Genomic DNA, 18526 nt, shown 5'->3' on the forward strand with positions numbered 1-18526 from the left:
TCTCCACCATTGCCTGGATTGTCAGTTCGTGTCATCCTTGTAGATCACTGGAAGTCTCCCTAGTGCCAGATCTCTCCTCGGACCTATAATGGCTCCCTCTAATATGGTATCTCTCATCCTGCTCTCCTCTATTCTTCCCCCAACTCAATATTTCTGCTCCTCCATTTCCTCTTCTCCCCTCCTCTTCTCTCATTCTGGCAGCTCCCTCTCCCCTACCCTCATGCTCCCAATTAGCTCAGGAGTTTCTGCCCCTTCCCATTCCTGGGGTCCATGCATTTATCTCCTAGAGTCCTTCATGTTTCCTAATTTCTTTGGTGGAGAGGATTGTAGGCTGGTAATCCTTTGCTCTATGTCTAAAATTTATATATGAGTGAGTACATACCATGTTTGTCTTTTTGTGCCATGTGTGTTTTTTGTTACCTCACTCAGGATGGTTTCCTCTACTTCCATCCATTTGCCTGTGAATTTCAAGATTCCATTGCTTTTTTCTGCTGAGCAGTACTCCATTGTATAATTGTACCACATTTTCTCTATCCATTCTTCAGTTGAGGGGCATATAGGTTGCTTCCAGGTTCTGGCTATTACAAACAATGCTGCTATGAACATGGTTGAACATATGTCCTTGTTGTATGAATGTGCATTATTTGGGTATATGCCCAAGAAAGGAATTGCTGGATCTTGTGGTAGACTGATTCCCATTTTTCTGAGCAACCTGCATACTGATTTCCAAAGTGGTCTTATAAGTTTGCACTCCCACCAGCAATAGAGGAGTGTTCCTTTTTCTCCACATCCTCTCCAGCATAGATTGTCATTGGTATTTTTGATTTTAGCCATACTGGCTGGTGTAAGATGGTATCTCAGAGTTGTTTTGAGTTGTATTTCTCTGATGGCCAAGAATTTTGTGCACTTTCTTAAGTGTCTTTCAGCCATTTCAAATTCCTCTGTTGAGAATTCTCTATTTAGTTCTGCACTCTACTTTTTAATTTCATTGTTTGGTGTTTTGTTGGCTAGCTTCTTGAGTTCATTGTATGTTTTGGAAATCAACCCTGTGTCAGATGTGGGGTTGGTGAACATCTTTTTCCATTCTGTGGGCTTTCGGTTTGTCTTATCGACTATGTCCTTTGCCTTACAGAAGCTTCTCTGTTTCATGAGGTCTCATTTATTAATTGCAGACCTCAATGTCTGTGCTACTGGTATAATGTTCAGGAAGCAGTCTCCTGTGCCAATCCATTCAAGGGTATCTCCCAATTTCTCTTCTAGAAGATTCATTGTGGCTGGATTTATGGTGAGATCTTTGATGCATTTGCACTTAAGTTTTGTGCATGTTGACAGATACAGATCTATCTGTAGTCTTTGGCATGTCCAAATCCAGTTGTGCCAGCACCATTTGTTGAAGATGCTATCTTTCTTCCATTGTATAGATTTAGAATAAAAAATGCGGTGTTCATAGGTGTGTGTGTTAATATCAGAGTTTTCAATTCGATTCCATTGTTCTGTCTATTTTTGTGCCAATACCAAGCTGTTTTCAGAACTATGTCTCTATAATAGGGCTTGAAGTCAGGGATGGTGATGCCACCAGAAGATCCTTTATTGTACAGCGTTGTTTTGGCTATCCTGGGTCTTTTGTTTTTCCATATAAAGTTGAGTATTTTTCTTTCAAGGTCTGTGAAGAACTGTGTTGGGATTTTGATGGGGATTGCATTGACCTTGTAGATTACTTTTGGTGGCAAGACTGCCATTTTTACTATGTTGATTCTTCCTATTTAAGAGCATGGGAGATCTTTCCATTTTCTGGTATTTTCTTTAATTTCTTTCTTTAAAGACTCAAAGTTCTTACTGTACAGGTTTTCACTTTTTTGGTTAGTGTTACCCCAAAATATTTTATATTGCTTGTATATATTGTGAAGGGTGATGCTTCTCTGATTTCTTTCTCATTGCATTTATCGTCTGTATAAAGTAGGGCTACTGAGTTTTTGAGTTAATTTTGTATCCTGCTACTTTGCTGAAGGTGTTTATCAGCTGTAGGAGTTCACTGGTAGAGTTTTTTGGGTCACTTATGTAGACTATCATATCATCTGCAAATAGTAAAAGTTTGACTTCTTCCTTTCCAATTTGAATCCCTTTGATCTCCTTTTCTTGTCTTATTGCTCTAGCTAGAACTTAAAGTACAGTATTGAAGAGATATGGAGAGAGTGGACAGCCTTGTCTTGTTCTTGATTTTAGAGGAATCACTTTGAGTTTCTCTCCATTTAGTTTGATGTTGGCGGTTGGTTTGGTGTATATTGCTTTTATCATATTTAGATATGTTTCTGTTATTCCTGTTCTCTCCAAGATCTTTATCACGAAGGAGTGTTGGATTTTGTCAAAGGCTTTTTCAGCATCTAGTGAGATCATCATGTGGTTTTTCTTTTTCAGTTTGTTAATATGGTGGATTACATTGATGGATTTTCATATGTTGAACCATCCTTGCATCCCTGGGATGAAGCCTACTTGATTATAGTGGATGATTTTTCTGATGTGTTCTTGGATTTGATTCACCAATATTTTGTTTAGTGTTTTAGCATCGATGTTCATGACGGATATTGGTCTGTAGTTCTCTTTTTTAGTTGCATCTTTGTGTGGCGTGGGTATCAAAGTGATTGTAGCTTCGTAAAAAGAGTTTGGCAATATCCTTTCTGCTTCTATTGTGTGGAACAACTTGTGCAGTACTGGTATTAGATCTTGTTTGGATTTCTGGTAGAATTCGGCAGTGAAGCCATCTGGCCCTGGGCTTTTTTTTTTGGTTGGAAGGCTTTTGATGACTTATTCTATTTCATTCGGGGTTATAGGACAATTTAAACTGCTTATCTGTTCTTGGTTTAATTTTGGTAAGTGATATCTATCCAGGAAACTATCCATTTCCTTTAGATCTTTGAATTTTATGGAGTACAGGTTTTCAAAGTATGAGCTGATGATTCTCTGGATTTCCTCAGTGTCTGTTGTTGTATCCCCTTTTGTTGCTGATTTTGTTAATTGGCATTCTCTCTCTCTCTCTCTCTTCTCTCTCTCTCTCTCTCTCTCTCTCTCTCTCTCTCTCTCTCTCTCTCTCTGCCTTTTGGTTAGTTTGGATAGAGGTTTGTCTATCTTGTTGATCTTCTCAAAGAACCAACTCTTTGTTTCATTGATTCTTTGTAATGTTTTCCTAGTTTCTACTTTATTGATTTCAGCTCTCAGTTTGATTATTTTCTGGCGTCTACTCCTCCGTGGTGAGTTTGCTTCATTTGCTCCAAAGCTTTCAATTGTTCTGTCAATTCTCTCATGTGACTATTCTCCAGTTTCTTCATATGAGCACTTATTGCTATGAACTTTCCTGTTAGGACTGCTTTCAAAGAGTCCCATAATTTTGGGTGTGTTGTGTCTGCATTCTCATTAAATTCCAGGAAGTCTTTAATTTCTTTTTTCTTCCTCAACCCAGGAATGGTGCAATTGGCTGTTATTCAAATTGCATGAGTTTGTAGGTTTTCTGCAATTTGTATTGCTGTTGAATTCTAGCTTTAAAGCATGGTTATCTGATAAGATACAGGGGGTTATTTCAATTCTTTTGTATCTGTGGAGGTTTGGTTTGTTGCCAACTATGTGGCCGATTTTAGAGAAAGTGCCATGTGGCGCTGAGATGGTATATTCTTTTGTGTTTGGATGGTATGTTCTATAGGTATCTGTTAAACCCAGTTGGGTCATAACTTCTGTCAGATCCTTTGTTTCCTTAAGTTTCTGTCTGGCAGTCCTGTCTAGTGGTGTAAGGGGGTTGTTGAAGTCTCCTACTATAAGTGTGTGTGGTTTTATGTGTGGTTTGAGCTTTAGTAATGTTTCTTTCACAAATGTAGGTGTCTTCATATTTGGGGCATAGATGTTCAGGATTGAGACTTCATCTTGAAGGACTTTTCCTGTGATGAGTGTGAAATGTCCTTCTTCATCTCTTTTGATTGATTTTAGTTTGAAGTCTAATTTGTTAGATTTTAGAATTGCTACACCAGCTTGTTTCTTGGGCCCATTTGATTGGAAAATCTTTTCCCAATCCTTTACTCTGAGGTAACGAGTGTCTTTGAAGTTGAGGTGTGTTTCTTGTATACAGCAGAAGGATGGATTCTATCTTTGTATCCATTGAGTTAGCCTGTATCTTTTTATGGGCAGGTTAAGACCATTGACATTGAGGGATATTAATGTCCATTGATTGTTCTTGTTTGTTTTGAATTTATTGTTGGTGGTGTCATTGTGTGTTGATTTCACCCTCCTGTTTCTTTTTGTGTTTGGTAGAATTGGATTATCTATTGCCTATATTTTTATGAGTGTAGTTATCTTTGTTGGGTTGGAGTTTTCCTTCCAGAACTTTCAGTAGTGCTGGATTTGTGGATATGTATTGTTTAAGTCTGGTTTTGTCACGGAATATCTTGTTATCTGTATCTATAGTGATTGAAAGTTTTGCTGGGTACGGTAGTCTGGGTTGGCATCCATGCTCCCTCAGTGTTTGTAGGATATCTATCCAGGACCTTCTGGCTTTCAAAGTTTCCATTGAGAAGTCAGTTGTGATTCTAATAGGTCTGCCTTTATATGTTACTTGGCCTTTTTCCTTTGCTGCTCGTAATATTTTCTCTTTATTTCTTCTGAAGCTTTGATGTTTTGATTTTTATGTGTCGAGGGGACTTCTTTTTGTGGACCAGTCTGTTTGGTGTTCTGTAAGCTTCTTGTACTTTCATAGGCATATCTTTCTGTAGGTTGGGCAAGTTTTCTTCTATGATTTTGTTGAATATATTTTCTGTACCTTTGAGTAGTGTTTATCAACCTTCTTCTATATCTATTATTCTTAGGTTCGGCCTTTTCACCGTGTCCCATATTTCCTGATTGTTTTGTGTTAAGGATTTGTTGGTCTTGAGATTTTCTTTGGTTGATGATTGTATATCCTCTAGAGAGTCTTCAACAACTGAGATTCTCTCTTCCATCTCTTGAATTCTATTGGTTATACTCACATCATTAGTTCCTGATCATTTATCCAGCCTTTCTATTTCCAGCATCTCCTCATTCTGTGTTTTCTTTATTGTTTCTGTTTCAGCTTTCACGCCTTGGACTGTTTTGAGTGTTTCCTTCATTTGTTTGGTTGTTTTTTCTTGGCTTTCTTTAGATTCTTTGAGAGATTTGTTTACTTCTTGAATTCTTTGATTTGTCTTCTCCTCCATCTCATGTAATTTTTTGCTTGTTTTCTCTTCTCTTTCTTTAGGGATTTTTTGTTTCCTTTATAAAGGATTCTGTCATCTTCCTAAGATAATTTTTGAGTTCCAGCTCTTCTTCATGATCTGTGTTGGGATTTTCAGACCTTTCTGGTGTGGAGTCCCTAGATTCTGGTAGTGTCATATAGGATTTTCTGCGGTTGAGCGTGTTCTTACTCTGTCTTCCTGCCATGCCTTCTTCCAATGAGTGCAGGTGGCTCAGCTTCTGGTGGCAGGGGGATCACAGAGGGTGGTGGATGGACAAGGGTTGGGTGTGTTCAGACTCAGGGTGGACTTTCCTGACGTTTGTGCACCTGCTGAAGTTAGGGCTGCTGGAAAGAGGGCAGGGTGTAGACAGGGGTGAGGTATGTCCGGACTCAGGGTGGGCCTTCCGGTCTGGGCAGTTCCACTCTTGTCCGGTGGGGGGAGGGTTCAGGTAGAAGCGAGCAGGGGTTGATGCTCCGGAGAGGTTGGGAAACAGCAGCGTCCACACTCCTCTGAGGCTGGGGCACTGCTTCAGGACAGAGGGCAGGGTGTAGACAGGGGTGAGGTACGTCCGGACTCAGGGTGGGCCATCCGGTCTAAGCAGGTCCACCCTTGTGGTGGGGGGTTTTCAGGCAGAAGCAAGCAGGGGTTAATGGAGCAGGTTGGGGTTGGCCAGAGTAGTGTCCATATACACCCAAGGCTAGGGCACCGGCTGCAGGACAGAGGGCAGGGTGTAGACAGGGGTGAGGTATGTTCGGACTCAGGGTGGGCCTTCCAGTCTGGGCTGGTCCACTCTTGTCCGGGTGGTGGTGGTGTTTCAGGCAGATGCGAGCAGGGTTTGATGGGAGAGGTTGGGAAACAACAACACCCAGACTCACCAAGGCTAGGGCACCCGCCACCGGACAGAGGGCAGGGTGTAGACAGGGGTGAGGTATGTCTGGATTCCGGGTGGACCTTCCTGGACTGGGGAGGTCCACCCTTGTCCGGGGTGGGGGCAGGGGGGTGAGGCAGAAGCGAGCAGGTGTTGATGGAGGAGGTTGGGGGGCAGGCAAAGCAGTACCCAGACTAACCTGTGGCTAGGGTACCAACACAGGGCAGAGAGCAGGGTGTAGACAGGGGTGAGGTATGTCCGGACACAGGGTGGGCCTTCCGCTCTGGTCAGATCCACTCTTGTCCGGGGGGTCAAGTGCTTCAGGCAGATGTGAGAAGGGGTTGATGAGAGATGTTGGGAAACAGCAGTGCCCAGACTCACCTGAGGCTGGGGCACCATTGCAGGATAGAGGGCAGGGTGTAGGCAGGGGTGAGTTGTGTCCGGATACGGGGTTGACCTTCCGGGACTCGGGAGGTCGACTCGTTTCCTGGTGAGGTCAGGCAGAAGGGAGCAGAGGTTGATGGAGCAGGTTGTGGGTCGGGGAGAGCAGCTTCCATACTCACCTGAGGCTAGGGCACTGGCTGCAGGACAATGGGTAGGGTGTAGACAGGGGTGAGCTATGTCCGGATTCAGGGTGGACCCTCCCAGACTGGGGAGGTCCACTCTTGTCCGGGTGGGGCCAGGCAGAATTGAGCAGTTGTTGATGGAGCAGGTTGGGGTCGGGCAGACCAGTGTCCATACACACCTGAGGCTAGGGCACCAGCTCATGGACAGAGGGCAGGGTGTAGACACGGTGAAGTATGTCCGGACTCAGGGTGGGCCTTCCAGTCTGGGCTGGTCCACTGTTGTCGGGGGAAGGGGGTGGGGTGCTAGTGGGTGTTTCAGACAGAAGGGAGCAGGGGTTGATGGAGCATGTTGGGAGGTGGGCAGATCAGCGTCCATACTCACCTGGGGCGAGGGCACTGGCTGCAGGACAGAGGACAGGGTGTAGACAGGGGTGAGGTATGTCGGGACTCAGGGTGGGCCTTCCAGTCTGGGCTGGTCCACTGTTGTCGGGGGGGTTTCAGGCAGAAGTGAGTAGTTGTTGATGGAGCAGGTTGGGGGGGGGCGGCAGAGCAGCTTCCATACTCATCTGAGGCTAGGGCACTGGCTGCAGGACAGAGGGCTGGGTGTAGACAGGGGTGAGCTATGCTATGTCCAGATTCAGGGTGTACCCTCCCGGACTGGGGAGGTCCACTCTTGTCCGGGTGGGGTCAGGCAGAATTGAGCAGGTGTTGATGGAGCAGGTTGGGGTCGGGCAGACCAGTGTCCGTACTCACCTGAGTCTCGGGCTCTGGCTGCAGGTCAGAGGGCAGGAGGTAGACAGGGGTGAGGTATGTCCGGTCTCAGGGTGGGCCTTCTATACTGGGCTGGTCCACTGTTGTCGGGTTGGGGGGGCGTTTTCAGGAAGAAGCGAGCAAGGGTTGATGGAGCAGGTTGGGGGTCGGGCAGAGCAGCGTCCATACTCACCCGAGGCTAGGGTATCGGCTGCAGGACAGAGGGCAGGTTGGAGACAGGGGTGAGGTATGTCCAGATTCAGGGTGGACCCTCCCGGACTGGGGAGGTCCACTCTTGCCCGGGTGGGGTCAGGCAGAAGCGAGCAGGGATTGATGGAGCAGGTTGGGGTCAGGCCGTGCAGTGTCCATACACACCCAAGGCTAGGGTACTGGCTGCAGGACAGAGGGCAGGGTGTAGACAGCTGTGAGGTATGTCCAGACTCAGGGTGGGTCTTCCAGTCTGAGCTGGTCCACTGTTGTGGGGGGTGGGATGTAGGGGGGTGGGCGGGTGAGAGGTGGGGTTTCAGGCAGAAGCGAGCAGGGGTTGATGGAGCAGGTTGGGGGTCGGGCAGAGCACCTTCCATATTCACTAGAGGCGAGGGCACTGGCTGCAGAACAGAGGGCAGGGTGTAGACAGGGGTGAGGTATGTCCGGATTCAGGGTGGACCCTCCCAGACTGGGGAGGTCCACTCTTGTCCGGGTGGGGTCAGGCAGAAGTGAGCAGGGGTTGATGGAGCTGGTTGGGGTCGGGCAGGGCACCGTCCATACACACCCGAGGCTAGGGCACTGGCTGCAGGACAGAGGGCAGGTTGTAGACAGGGGTGAGGTATGTCCGGACTCAGGGTGGACCCTCCCGGACTGGGGAGGTCCACTCTTTTCCGGGTGGGGTCAGGCAGAAGTGAGCAGTTGTTGATGGAGGAGGTTGGGGGTCGGGCAGAGCACTGTCCATACACACCTGAGGCTAGGGTACCGGCTGCAGGACAAAGGGCTGGTTGGAGACATGGTGAGGTATGTCCAGATTCAGGGTGGACCCTCCCAGACTGGAGAGGTCCAATCGTTTCCGGTGGGGTCAGGCAGAATTGAGCAGTTGTTGATGGAGCAGGTTTGGGTCGGGCAGAGCAGTGTCCATACACACCCAAGGCTAGGGTACTGGCTGCAGGACAGAGGGCAGGGTGTAGACATGGTGAGGTATGTCAGCACTCAGGCTGGGCCTTCCATTCTGGGCTGGTCCACTGTTGTGGGGGGCGGGGTGAGAGGCTTGGGGGATTATCAGGCAGAAGAGAGCAGGGGTTGATGGAGCAGGTTCGGAGGTGGGCAGAGCAGCTTCCATACTCACCTGAGGCTAGGGTACTGGCTGCAGGACAGAGGGCAGGGTGTAGACAGGTGTGAGGTATCTCCGGATTCAGGGTGTGCCTTCAGTTCTGGGCAAGTCCACTCTTGTCTCCTGGGGGGGGGGGTTAAGGTAGAAGCGAGCAGGGGTTGATGCTCCGGAGATGTTGGGAATCAGCAGCACCCAGACTCACCTGTGGCTGGGGCATTGCTGCAGGACCTAGGGCAGGGTGTAGACAGGGGTGAGGTGTGTCTGGATTCGGGGTGGACTTTCATGGACTTGGGAAGTCCACTCTTTCCGGGTGGGGTCAGGCATAAGTGAACCGGTGTTGATGGAGCAGGTTGGGGTCCAGCATTGCAGCGTCCATACTCACTTGAGGCTAGGGCACCAGCTGCAGGACAGATGGCAGGGTGTAGATAGGGGTGAGGTATGTCCGGATTCAGGGTGGACCCTTGCAGACTGGGGAGGTCCACTGGTTTCTGTGTGGGGTCAGGCAGAACCTCGCAGGTGTTAATGGAGCAGGTTGGGGTCGGGCAGAGCAGTGTCCATACACACCCAAAGCTAGGGTACTGTCTGCAGGACAGACGTCAGTGTGTAGACAGTGGTGTGGTATGTCCGGACTCAGGGTGGGCCTTCCAGTCTGCGCTGGTCCACTGTTGTCGGGGTTGGGGGTGGGGGCTGGGTGGTTTTCAGGCAGAAGCGAGCAGGGGTTGAGGTTTGTCTGGACTCAGGGTGGGCCTTCCGTTCTGGGCAAGTCCACTCTTGTCCGGTGGGAGTGTTTTCTTTTTTGTTTTCCTTCTCTCATATAATCCATCCCAACCACAGCCTCCCCTCCCTCCACTCCTCCCAGTTTCCCTTTCTCCCCTCTCCCCCAAATCCACTGCTAATTTTAATCCCTGCCCATCTCAGTCCTACTTTGAGCCCAGGTGCCCCATGTGCTTAGACCAAGCACAGACCCCAGGGTTTCCGGCCACTCACCCCGTCACACCCCATCATATCTCACCACCTATGCTCACATGGTTTATAATGAAGGCTGTCTCTGCGGCCCTTGGATCATCTTTCCCCTCCACCCTTTGGGGATGTAAGAGGAAGAACAGGGGTGTGTGATGAGAATCCTGGTTGTAGTCCTCAAAGGGATTTGTCCTTCTTCTTGTAAAGTAATGGGAAGTAAACATAAATAAACTTAACACTTTAATTTGACTGAAATCGAATTACTTTATTGGAAACAATGGTAAAGGGAAAGGGATTGCTGGAATGCAATGTAGGCATCCTGTCTGGTCGACTGGAGAAAATGGGTTGGGAAGAAAGTTCCAGCTCATTTCCCTTTGTTGTCATCCAGGGTAAGTTTCCCAAATAGATATTCAGCTATGCCGTCATCTGGAGACCCCATTTGGCGTAATTTGGTCACGTAGCCGCTTATCTCCTTGAGGACCTCAACTTGCTTGGTCAGAAAATGGTTCTTCAGGAAGCTGCATAGATGGGCATCGCTCTTGCTAGAGGCTAGCTGGTGCAGGGCCACAAGGCTTTGGTTGGTGCTCAGCTCCAGTTGAAGGGCACACTCCATGGCTTGAAGGCCGCCGAGCCAATTATTACGGTCTGCCTCCCTGATACTGCCCAGAGAGATGCGGCCACCACGCTGGTTTTGCAGCTCCAGGAACATCTCAGCTTGCGCGGTACATTCGTGCGACTTGTTCAGGAAGAAGCTTGCCAAGTTCTTCTGAGCCACGTCTTCACTATCAAAGTAGAAGGCCATGGCCAGGTAGACAGAGGAGTTATGCAGTTGTAGCTGGACGTGGTTGTTAACAGCGGTCTTGCAGTCGAAGTGGTAGTTCTGACGCACTTGAGATGGTGGCGAGATGATGGGTGGTGTCATAAACACCAACGGATAGGCAACCGTAGCCCTTGAGACACGGAGTGGGCAGCGGTGGCGTTGGCGGCGATGAGACTTTCGCAGAAAACCCATGGTGGGCAATAGATCAACCCACAAGCTTGGGCTTCTAGCTGAACTAGTGTTAGAATCATAGAAAGTGTGTAACAGAGGCTCAGAACCGTTACGAGGCGTTAGAACGTGAGTGAGTTCCAAGTTCTGTAGCAACGCACGTGGCTGCACTGATCATCTCACTTATACAGTATTTTGAAAAGATACGTATAAAGTACAAACATTTTAATAAATCACCCCACTTATTTAAGCAAGCTATGTGAATACTGTTTAAATGTGATTGCTTCATTAATGCCGTGCTTTTCATGATTCCAGCAGTTAGTTAGGTTTAATATCGTAAAGTTTTATTTTAGTGACAGTTCTTCTCAGTGACTTCAATGTGTATACAAATGACATCCTTCAGTGAGGAGTCACAAGTTGAGCTCACAGGTCATAGCCTGGTGTATAATCTATGAATTTTTAATACATTTTCTGTGCCTTTGAGTTGGACTGCTTCTCCTTCTTCTATCCCTATTATTCTTAGGGTCTTTTCATGGTGTCCCAGATTTCCTTCATGTTTTGTGTTAAGGATTTGTTGGATTTAAAGTTTCTTTGACCGATAAATCTATTTCCTCCAAGTTATCTTCAATGCGTGAAATTCTCTCTTCCATCTCTTGTATTCTGTTGTTTATGCTTCCATTTGTGGTTCCTGATAATTTACCCAGATTTTCCTTTTCCAAAATTCCCTTGGATTGTGTTTTCTTTTTCTTTTCCTTTTTTGCTTCTCCATGAGTTTTTTTTCTTTTCTTTCTTTCTTTTTTATTAATTCAAGTTAGGGAACAGGCTTGTTTCACATGTAAGTCCCTTCTCCCTCTCCCTCCCCTCACCCCCATCCTCCTCCCCCCCCCAACCTACCCCCCACCCCATCCACTCACTACTCCCCGGAAGCATACTTTGTCAGGCAGACTTTTGAATGCCAGTGCTTCCCACTCCTCAAATTCAGGTTTGTGGAATTCCATCCTTAAGATGGCATACACAACAGGCCCATGATTAGGCTTTTGAGAAGAAAGCTATCATATTGGAAATTAAGGACAGCCTCTTGCCACATAGGAACTGAGACTTTCAGTCAGCCTGAAAGGAACTAGGAACTAAGAACCTGTCAAGAAGCAAGTTTAAAAATGAATTTTTCTCTAGTGGAATCCTGCAATGTGACTGTATTCTCTGCCCACCAACCAAAACCTTGATTGCAAGTTGTGATAGGGCCAAGACAGAGTACCTGATAAAATTGTCCCCAGACTCTCCACCCACAGAAACTATCAGATGATCCAAGTGTTATTTAAGCTCCTAAAATTTGGGATAATTTGTAAAGCCAAACACTCCATCAAGACACCCAACAGTGGCTTTTAATCTGGAGTTTACCTGCAGTATATTGATACAAGCAATACTTTAGTTTCAAGTAGATAATCTTAGAAATAAACACACATTGAGCTGTTTTCTGGAACCCATGTGGATCTTTAAAACAAAGACTTCTGGAGAGGAGAAAGGAAATTTTCCTGTTACCCTTCTTTGTTTACTTAATACATAGTATGCTATGATGAAAGCACTGTTTAAATGTGCCTAGTTTGATGAAGTAACAGGAAGGATGAGTTGGGGGAGGGATGAAGAAGGAGAACAATGAAAGAGATACCTTGATAGAGGGTATCATTGTGGGGTTAGGGAGAAACATGGTGCTAGGGAAATTCCCAGGTATCCACAAGGATGATGCCAACTAAGACTCGTAGCAATAGTGGAAAGGATGCCCGAACTAACCCTCCTCTATAATCAGATTGGTGACTACCCTAATTGTCATCCTAAAACCTCCATCCAGTAACTGATGGAAGCAGATGCAGAGATCCACAGCCAAACACTGGACCGAGCTCTGAGAGTTCAGTTAAAGAGAGGTAGGAGGGATTTTTTGAGGGGGGTCTAGGTCATGACGGGGAAACCTACAGAGACAGTTGACCCGAGCTAGAGTGACCTCATGACTCCAGACTGACAGCTGAATAACCTGCATGGGACTAAACTAGGCACTCTTATGTGGGTGACAGTTGTGTGGCTTAGCGTGTTTTGGGGACCTCTGGCAGTGAGACCAGGATCTATTCCTAGTGCATGAGCTGTTTTTTTTTTTTGGAGCCCATTCCTATGGTGGGATGGATGCCTTACTCATTCTTACTGCAGGGGTGGGGGCTTGATCCTGCCTCAACTTTATGTGCCAGGCACATGAAGACTCCCTTTCTGGGGAGACAATACAAGTGTGGGGGGGTGGAGGGAACAGGAGGAGGGGAAGGAGGGGGAACTGTGGTTGTTATGTAAAATGAATAAAGAATTTAAAATTTAGTCTGAAACATCCTAAAAATATAAATAAATAAATGTGTCTGGTTTAGAATTGGAAGTTACTACAGGAAGAAATCTCTGAAGAGAAAACACAGGAAGATGTTGTGTACCAGATTACCTAGGCTGGCAAAACCTGGAGTTTTCTCTCTTCATTAGTGGAATGGAAAAACATGAAGCTTCTCAAAGGATAACACATTGAAAAGGTACCAGTATCTTCATTAGTATCATGAAAAGGTACCAGTATCTTCATTAGTATCAAGAGTACAGTTTCAGGTGATGAATTAAAGTGTGTAAAAAGAGTGTGAAGCATCCTGTAGGGGAAAGAATGGAAGAGAGAAATAAATACATTTGGAAGGTACAGCCACCATGAGTTAATCACCCTTTGAGCTTCCTATTGACTGGAACTGTGAAGAGGTTGGTCTCTCTAGATAAGGCTTGACCAGTCAGTTGTTCAATTATCCTACTGACCCCAACTCTGAAGGTATATTTCAGTCACCATCTGCTGTCCTCCTTATAATGAGTGTTTCTTTCCCCTGTAGTTTCTTTTCTTGCCTCTGTTGAAAGCACTGTGTATTGACATGTATCACTTGCAAGTATGCAAGGGAATTAAAGCAAAAAAAAAAAAAACCTTTAAGAACCACAAAAAAGGGTGCATGCTTATAATAGAAGTGAAAATGGAGGTATTGAAAAGAGAAATTCAAGGCAGGCTCGTTGCACTTAGTACTGGAAACAGTTTCAGAGGGAACCCCTGCTTTATCTTCTCAACATTTAAACATCTTCATCTAAACATAGGGACTGAGCCAGGTGATCTCTTAAGGCTCTGCTGCCCTGAACTTTTATGATGCAATGACTTTGGTGATGGAAATCTGAGACCAGATGGAAAACTCATTTAGATGGTTTCTTTAAAAGGAAAGAGGTACCTGATTGCAGAAAAGAGTCTATAATTAGCTTGACTGATGAAACTGGAGGGCAAGTTAAAATGAGGCAAGATGATGAGATTTACCTTAACTGAGCTTTTAATATAACCTTCATATAATTTTTGTTTGACAAACCAAAAGAAAATTTCCCTTGCTCCAACAACTGGACCAATCCTAAGAAAAGATGAATGTAGTCAGCCTCTTCCTAGTGACTTGCATTTCTCCAGTGCTGAGTCACTTGGAAGGCATTGAGGGTCCTGAAAACATCCAGTACAGCAAACACTGAAATACTGAGTATTCTTGTGTTTTTGTTGTTGTTGTTAGACAGCCTGTGGCTTTTTAAAAAAAATATTTATTCACATGTCAATCCCTTCTCCCTCTCCCACCCTTCACCCCCAACCTTGCCCCACAACCTCCTACCTGCCCCCTCATCCCATCCACTCTCCACTCCCCAGGTTGGGTAGTGCCCTCTATGGGGGCTCCCCAAAGTCCACCACATCATCCTGGGCCGGGCCTAGACCCTCCCCTATTTGTCCTGGCCAAGACGTGGGATGGGATCTCAAAGTCCCTTCTTACACCAGGGAAAAATACTAATCCACTACCAGGGCCCCCCTAGAGTGCAGAGGCCTCCTTATTACATCCATATTCAGGGGTCTGGATCAGTCCCGTACTAGCCTCCCAGACAGCAGTCTGGGGTCGATGTGCTCCCCCTTGTTCAGGCCAGCTGTTTCTGTGGGTTTCACCAGCCTGGTACCGACCCCTTTGATCTTCATTCCTCTCTCTCTGCAACTAGGTTCCAGAGTTCAGTTCAGTGTATATCTGTGGGTGTCTGCCTCTGAATCCATCAGCCAGTGGATGAGGGCTCTAGGATGGCATAAAAAGTAGTCATCAATCTCATCATAGGGGAAGGGCATTTAGGTTATCCTCTCCACCATTGCCTGGATTGTCAGTTCGTGTCATCTTTGTAGGTCTCTGGAAATCTCCCTAGTGCCAGATCTCTCCTTGGACCTATAATGGCACCCTCTGATATGGTATCTCTCATCCTGCAATCCTCTATTCTTCCCCCAACTCAATATTTCTGCTCCTCCATTTCCTCTTCTCCCCTCCTCTTCTCTCATTCTGGCAGCTCCCTCTCCCCTACCCTCATGCTCCCAATTAGCTCAGGAGTTCCTGCCCCTTCCCATCCCTGGGGTCCATGCATTTACCCTTAGAATCCTTCATGTTTCCTAGTTTCTTTGGTGAAGAGGATTATAGGCTGGTAAACCTTTGCTCTATGTCTAAAATTCATATATGAATGAGTACATACCATGTTTGTCTTTTTGTGACTGGGTTACCTCAATCAGGATGGTTTCTTCTAGTTCCATCCATTTGCCTGCGAATTTCAAAATTCCATTGCTTTTTTCTGCTGAGTAGTACTCCATTGTATAAATGTACCACATTTTCTCTATCCATTCTTCAGTTGAGGGGCATCTAGGTTGCTTCCAGGTTCTGGCTATTACAAACAATGCTGCTATGAACATGGTTGAACATATGTCCTTGTTGTATGAACATGCATTATTTGGGTATATGCCCAAGAAAGGAATTGCTAGATCTTGAGGTAAACTGATTCCTATTTTTCTGAGCAACCTCCATACTGATTTCCAATGTGGTCTTACAAGTTTGCACTCCCACCAGCAATGGAGGAGTGTTCCTTTTTCTCCACATCCTCTCCAGCATAGATTGTCATTGGTGTTTTTGATTTTAGCCATACTGGCTGGTATAAGATGGTATCTCAGAGTTGTTTTGAGTTGTATTTCTCTGATGGCCAAGGATTTTGAGCACTTTCTTAAGTGTCTTTCAGCCATTTCAGATTTCTCTGTTGAGAATTCTCTATTTAGTTCTGCACCCCACTTTTTAATTTCATTGTTTGGTGTTTTGTTGGCTAGCTTCTTGAGTTCTTTGTATATTTTGGAGATCAGCCCTCTGTCAGATGTAGGGTTGGTGAAGATCTTTTCCAATTCTGTGGGCTGTCGTTTTGTCTTACTGACTGTGTCCTTTGCCTTGCAGAAACTTCTCAGTTTCAGGAGGTCCCATTTATTAATTTTAGGTCTCAGTATCTGTGCTACTGGTGTAATGTTCAGGAAGCGGTCTCCTGTGACAATTCAAGGGTATCTGCCACTTTCTCTTCTAATAGGTTCAGTGTGGCTGGATTTATGTTGAGATCTTTGATTCATTTGCACTTATGTTTTGTGCATGGTGACAGCTATGGATCTATCTGCAATCTTCTGCACATCCGAATCCAGTTGTGCCAGCACCATTTGTTGAAGATGCTATCTTTTTTCCATTGTATATAGATTTAGCATCTTTGTCAAAAATAAGGTGTTCTTAAGTGTGTGGGTTAATATCAGTGTTTTTTTTAAATTTATTTATTAGTTCTAGTTAGGGAACAAGCTTGTTTCACATGTAAGTCCCTTCTCCCCCTCCCTCCCCTCACCCCAACCCTCCTCCCCCACCCCATCCACCCACCACTCCCCAGGCAGGGTAGGGCCCTCAACGGGGGCTCTGCAAAGTCCACCAAATCTTCCTGTGCTGGTCCTGGGCCCTTCCCCATGTGTCCAGGGCCAGAGTGCATCCCTTCACGTGGGATGGGCTCTCAAAGTCCCTTCTTGCACCAGGGAAAAATACTAATCCACCACCAGAGGCTCCCTGGAGTGCAGAGGCCTCCTTATTGACATCCATGTTCAGGGGTCTGGATCAGTTTTGTACTGGCCTCCCAGACAGCATCTGAGGTCGATGTGCTCTCCCTTGTTCAGGCCAACTATTCCTGTGGGTTTCTGCAACCTGGTACAGACCCCTTTGCTCTTCATTCCTCCCTCTCTTCAACTAAATTCCCGATTTCAGCTCAGTGTATATCTGTGGATATCTGTCTCTGCTTCCATCAGCCACTGGGTGAGGGCTCTAGGATGGCATAAAGAGAAGTCATCAATCTCATATTAGGGGAAGGGCTTTTAGGTTATCCTCTCCACCATTGTCTGGATTGTCAGATCATTTCATCCTTGTAGGTCTCTGGAGATCTCCCTGGGTCCAGATCTCTTCTCGGACCTATAGTGGCTCCCTCTGATATGGTATCTCTCATCCTGCTCTCTCTCCTCTATTCTTCACCCAACTCAATATTTCTGCTCCTCCATTTCCTCTCCTCTACTCCTATTCTCTTGTTCTTATTGTAGCAGCTCCCTCTCCCCTACCCTCATGCTCCCAGTTAGCTCAGGAGTTCATGCCACTTCCCATTCCTGGGGACCATTTATCCCTTAGAGTCCTTCATGTTTCCTAGTTTCTTTGGTGAAGAGGATTATAGGCTGGTAACCTTTGCTCTATGTCTAAAATTCATATATGAGTGAGTACATACCATGTTTGTCTTTTTGTGACTGGGTTACCTCACTCAGGATGGTTTCTTCTAGTTCCATCCATTTGCCTGTGAATTTCAAGATTCCATTGCTTTTTTCTGCTGAGTAGTACTCCATTGTATAAATGTACCACATTTTCTCTATCCATTCTTCAGTTGAGGGGCATCTAGGTTGCTTCCAGGTTCTGGCTATTACAAACAATGCTGCTATGAACATGGTTGAACATATGTCCTTGTTGTATGTACATGCACTATTTGGGTATATACCCAAGAGAGGAATGGCTGGATCTTGAGTAGACTGATTCCTATTTTTCTGAGCAACCTCCATACTGATTTCCAGAGTGGTCTTACAAGTTTGCACTCCCACCAGCAATGGAGGAGTGTTCCTTTTTCTCCACATCCTCCCCAGCATAGATTGTCATTGATATTTTTGATTTTAGCCATTCTGACAGGTGTGAGGTAGTATCTCAGAGTTGTTTTGAGTTGTATTTCTCTGATGGCCAAGGATTTTGAGCACTTTCTTAAGTGTCTTTCAGCCATTTCAGATTCCTCTGTTGAGAATTCTCTATTTAGTTCTGCACCCCACTTTTTAATTTCATTGTTTGGTGTTTTGGTGGCTAGCTTCTTGAGCTCCTTATATATTTTGGAAATCAGTCCTCTGTCAGATGTGGGATCGGTGAAGATCTTTTCCCATTCTGTGGGTGGTCGTTTTGTCCTACTGACTGTTTCCTTTGCCTTGCAGAAGCTTCTCAGTTTCAGGAGGTCCCATTTATTAATTGCAGACCTCAATGTCTGTGCTACTGGCGTAATGTTCAGGAAGCGGTCTCCTGTGCCAATTTGTTCAAGGGTAATTCCCACTTTCTCTTCTAGAAGATTCATTGCGACTGATCTCATTTATGGTGAGATCTTTGATCCATTTGCACTTAAGTTTTGTGCATGGTGACAGGTATGGATCTATCTGCAATTTTCTGCATGTCTGAATCCAATTGTATCAGCACCATTTGTTGAAGATGTTATCTTTTTTTCCATTGTATAGATTTAGCACCTTTGTCAAAAATAAGGTGTTCGTAGGTGCATGGGTTAATTCGATTCCATTCGGGTTTTCAATTCGATTCCATTGTTCTATCTGTCTATTCTTGTGCCAATACCAAGCTGTTTTCAGAACTATGGCTCTATAATAGAGCTTGAAGACAG

General features: G+C 45.7%; 1 protein-coding gene across 1 annotated transcript; it reads right to left on the reverse strand.

Moving 5' to 3' along the window:
* Positions 1-10057: 10057 nt before the first annotated feature.
* Positions 10058-10705, reverse strand: LOC100767129 (ferritin heavy chain). The gene has a single exon (XM_027433252.1). It carries the CDS (start codon positions 10703-10705, stop codon positions 10058-10060), a length of 648 nt encoding a protein of 215 aa, XP_027289053.1.
* Positions 10706-18526: the final 7821 nt, after the last annotated feature.

The sequence above is a fragment of the Cricetulus griseus genome, chromosome X (assembly GCF_003668045.3).
Source record: "Cricetulus griseus strain 17A/GY chromosome X, alternate assembly CriGri-PICRH-1.0, whole genome shotgun sequence".
Lineage (NCBI taxonomy): Eukaryota > Metazoa > Chordata > Mammalia > Rodentia > Cricetidae > Cricetulus > Cricetulus griseus.

Bases quoted from the DNA above. Each gene is read 5' to 3' on its own strand.
- LOC100767129 (XM_027433252.1), bottom strand. From the start codon at position 10,705: ATGGGTTTTCTGCGAAAGTCTCATCGCCGCCAACGCCACCGCTGCCCA.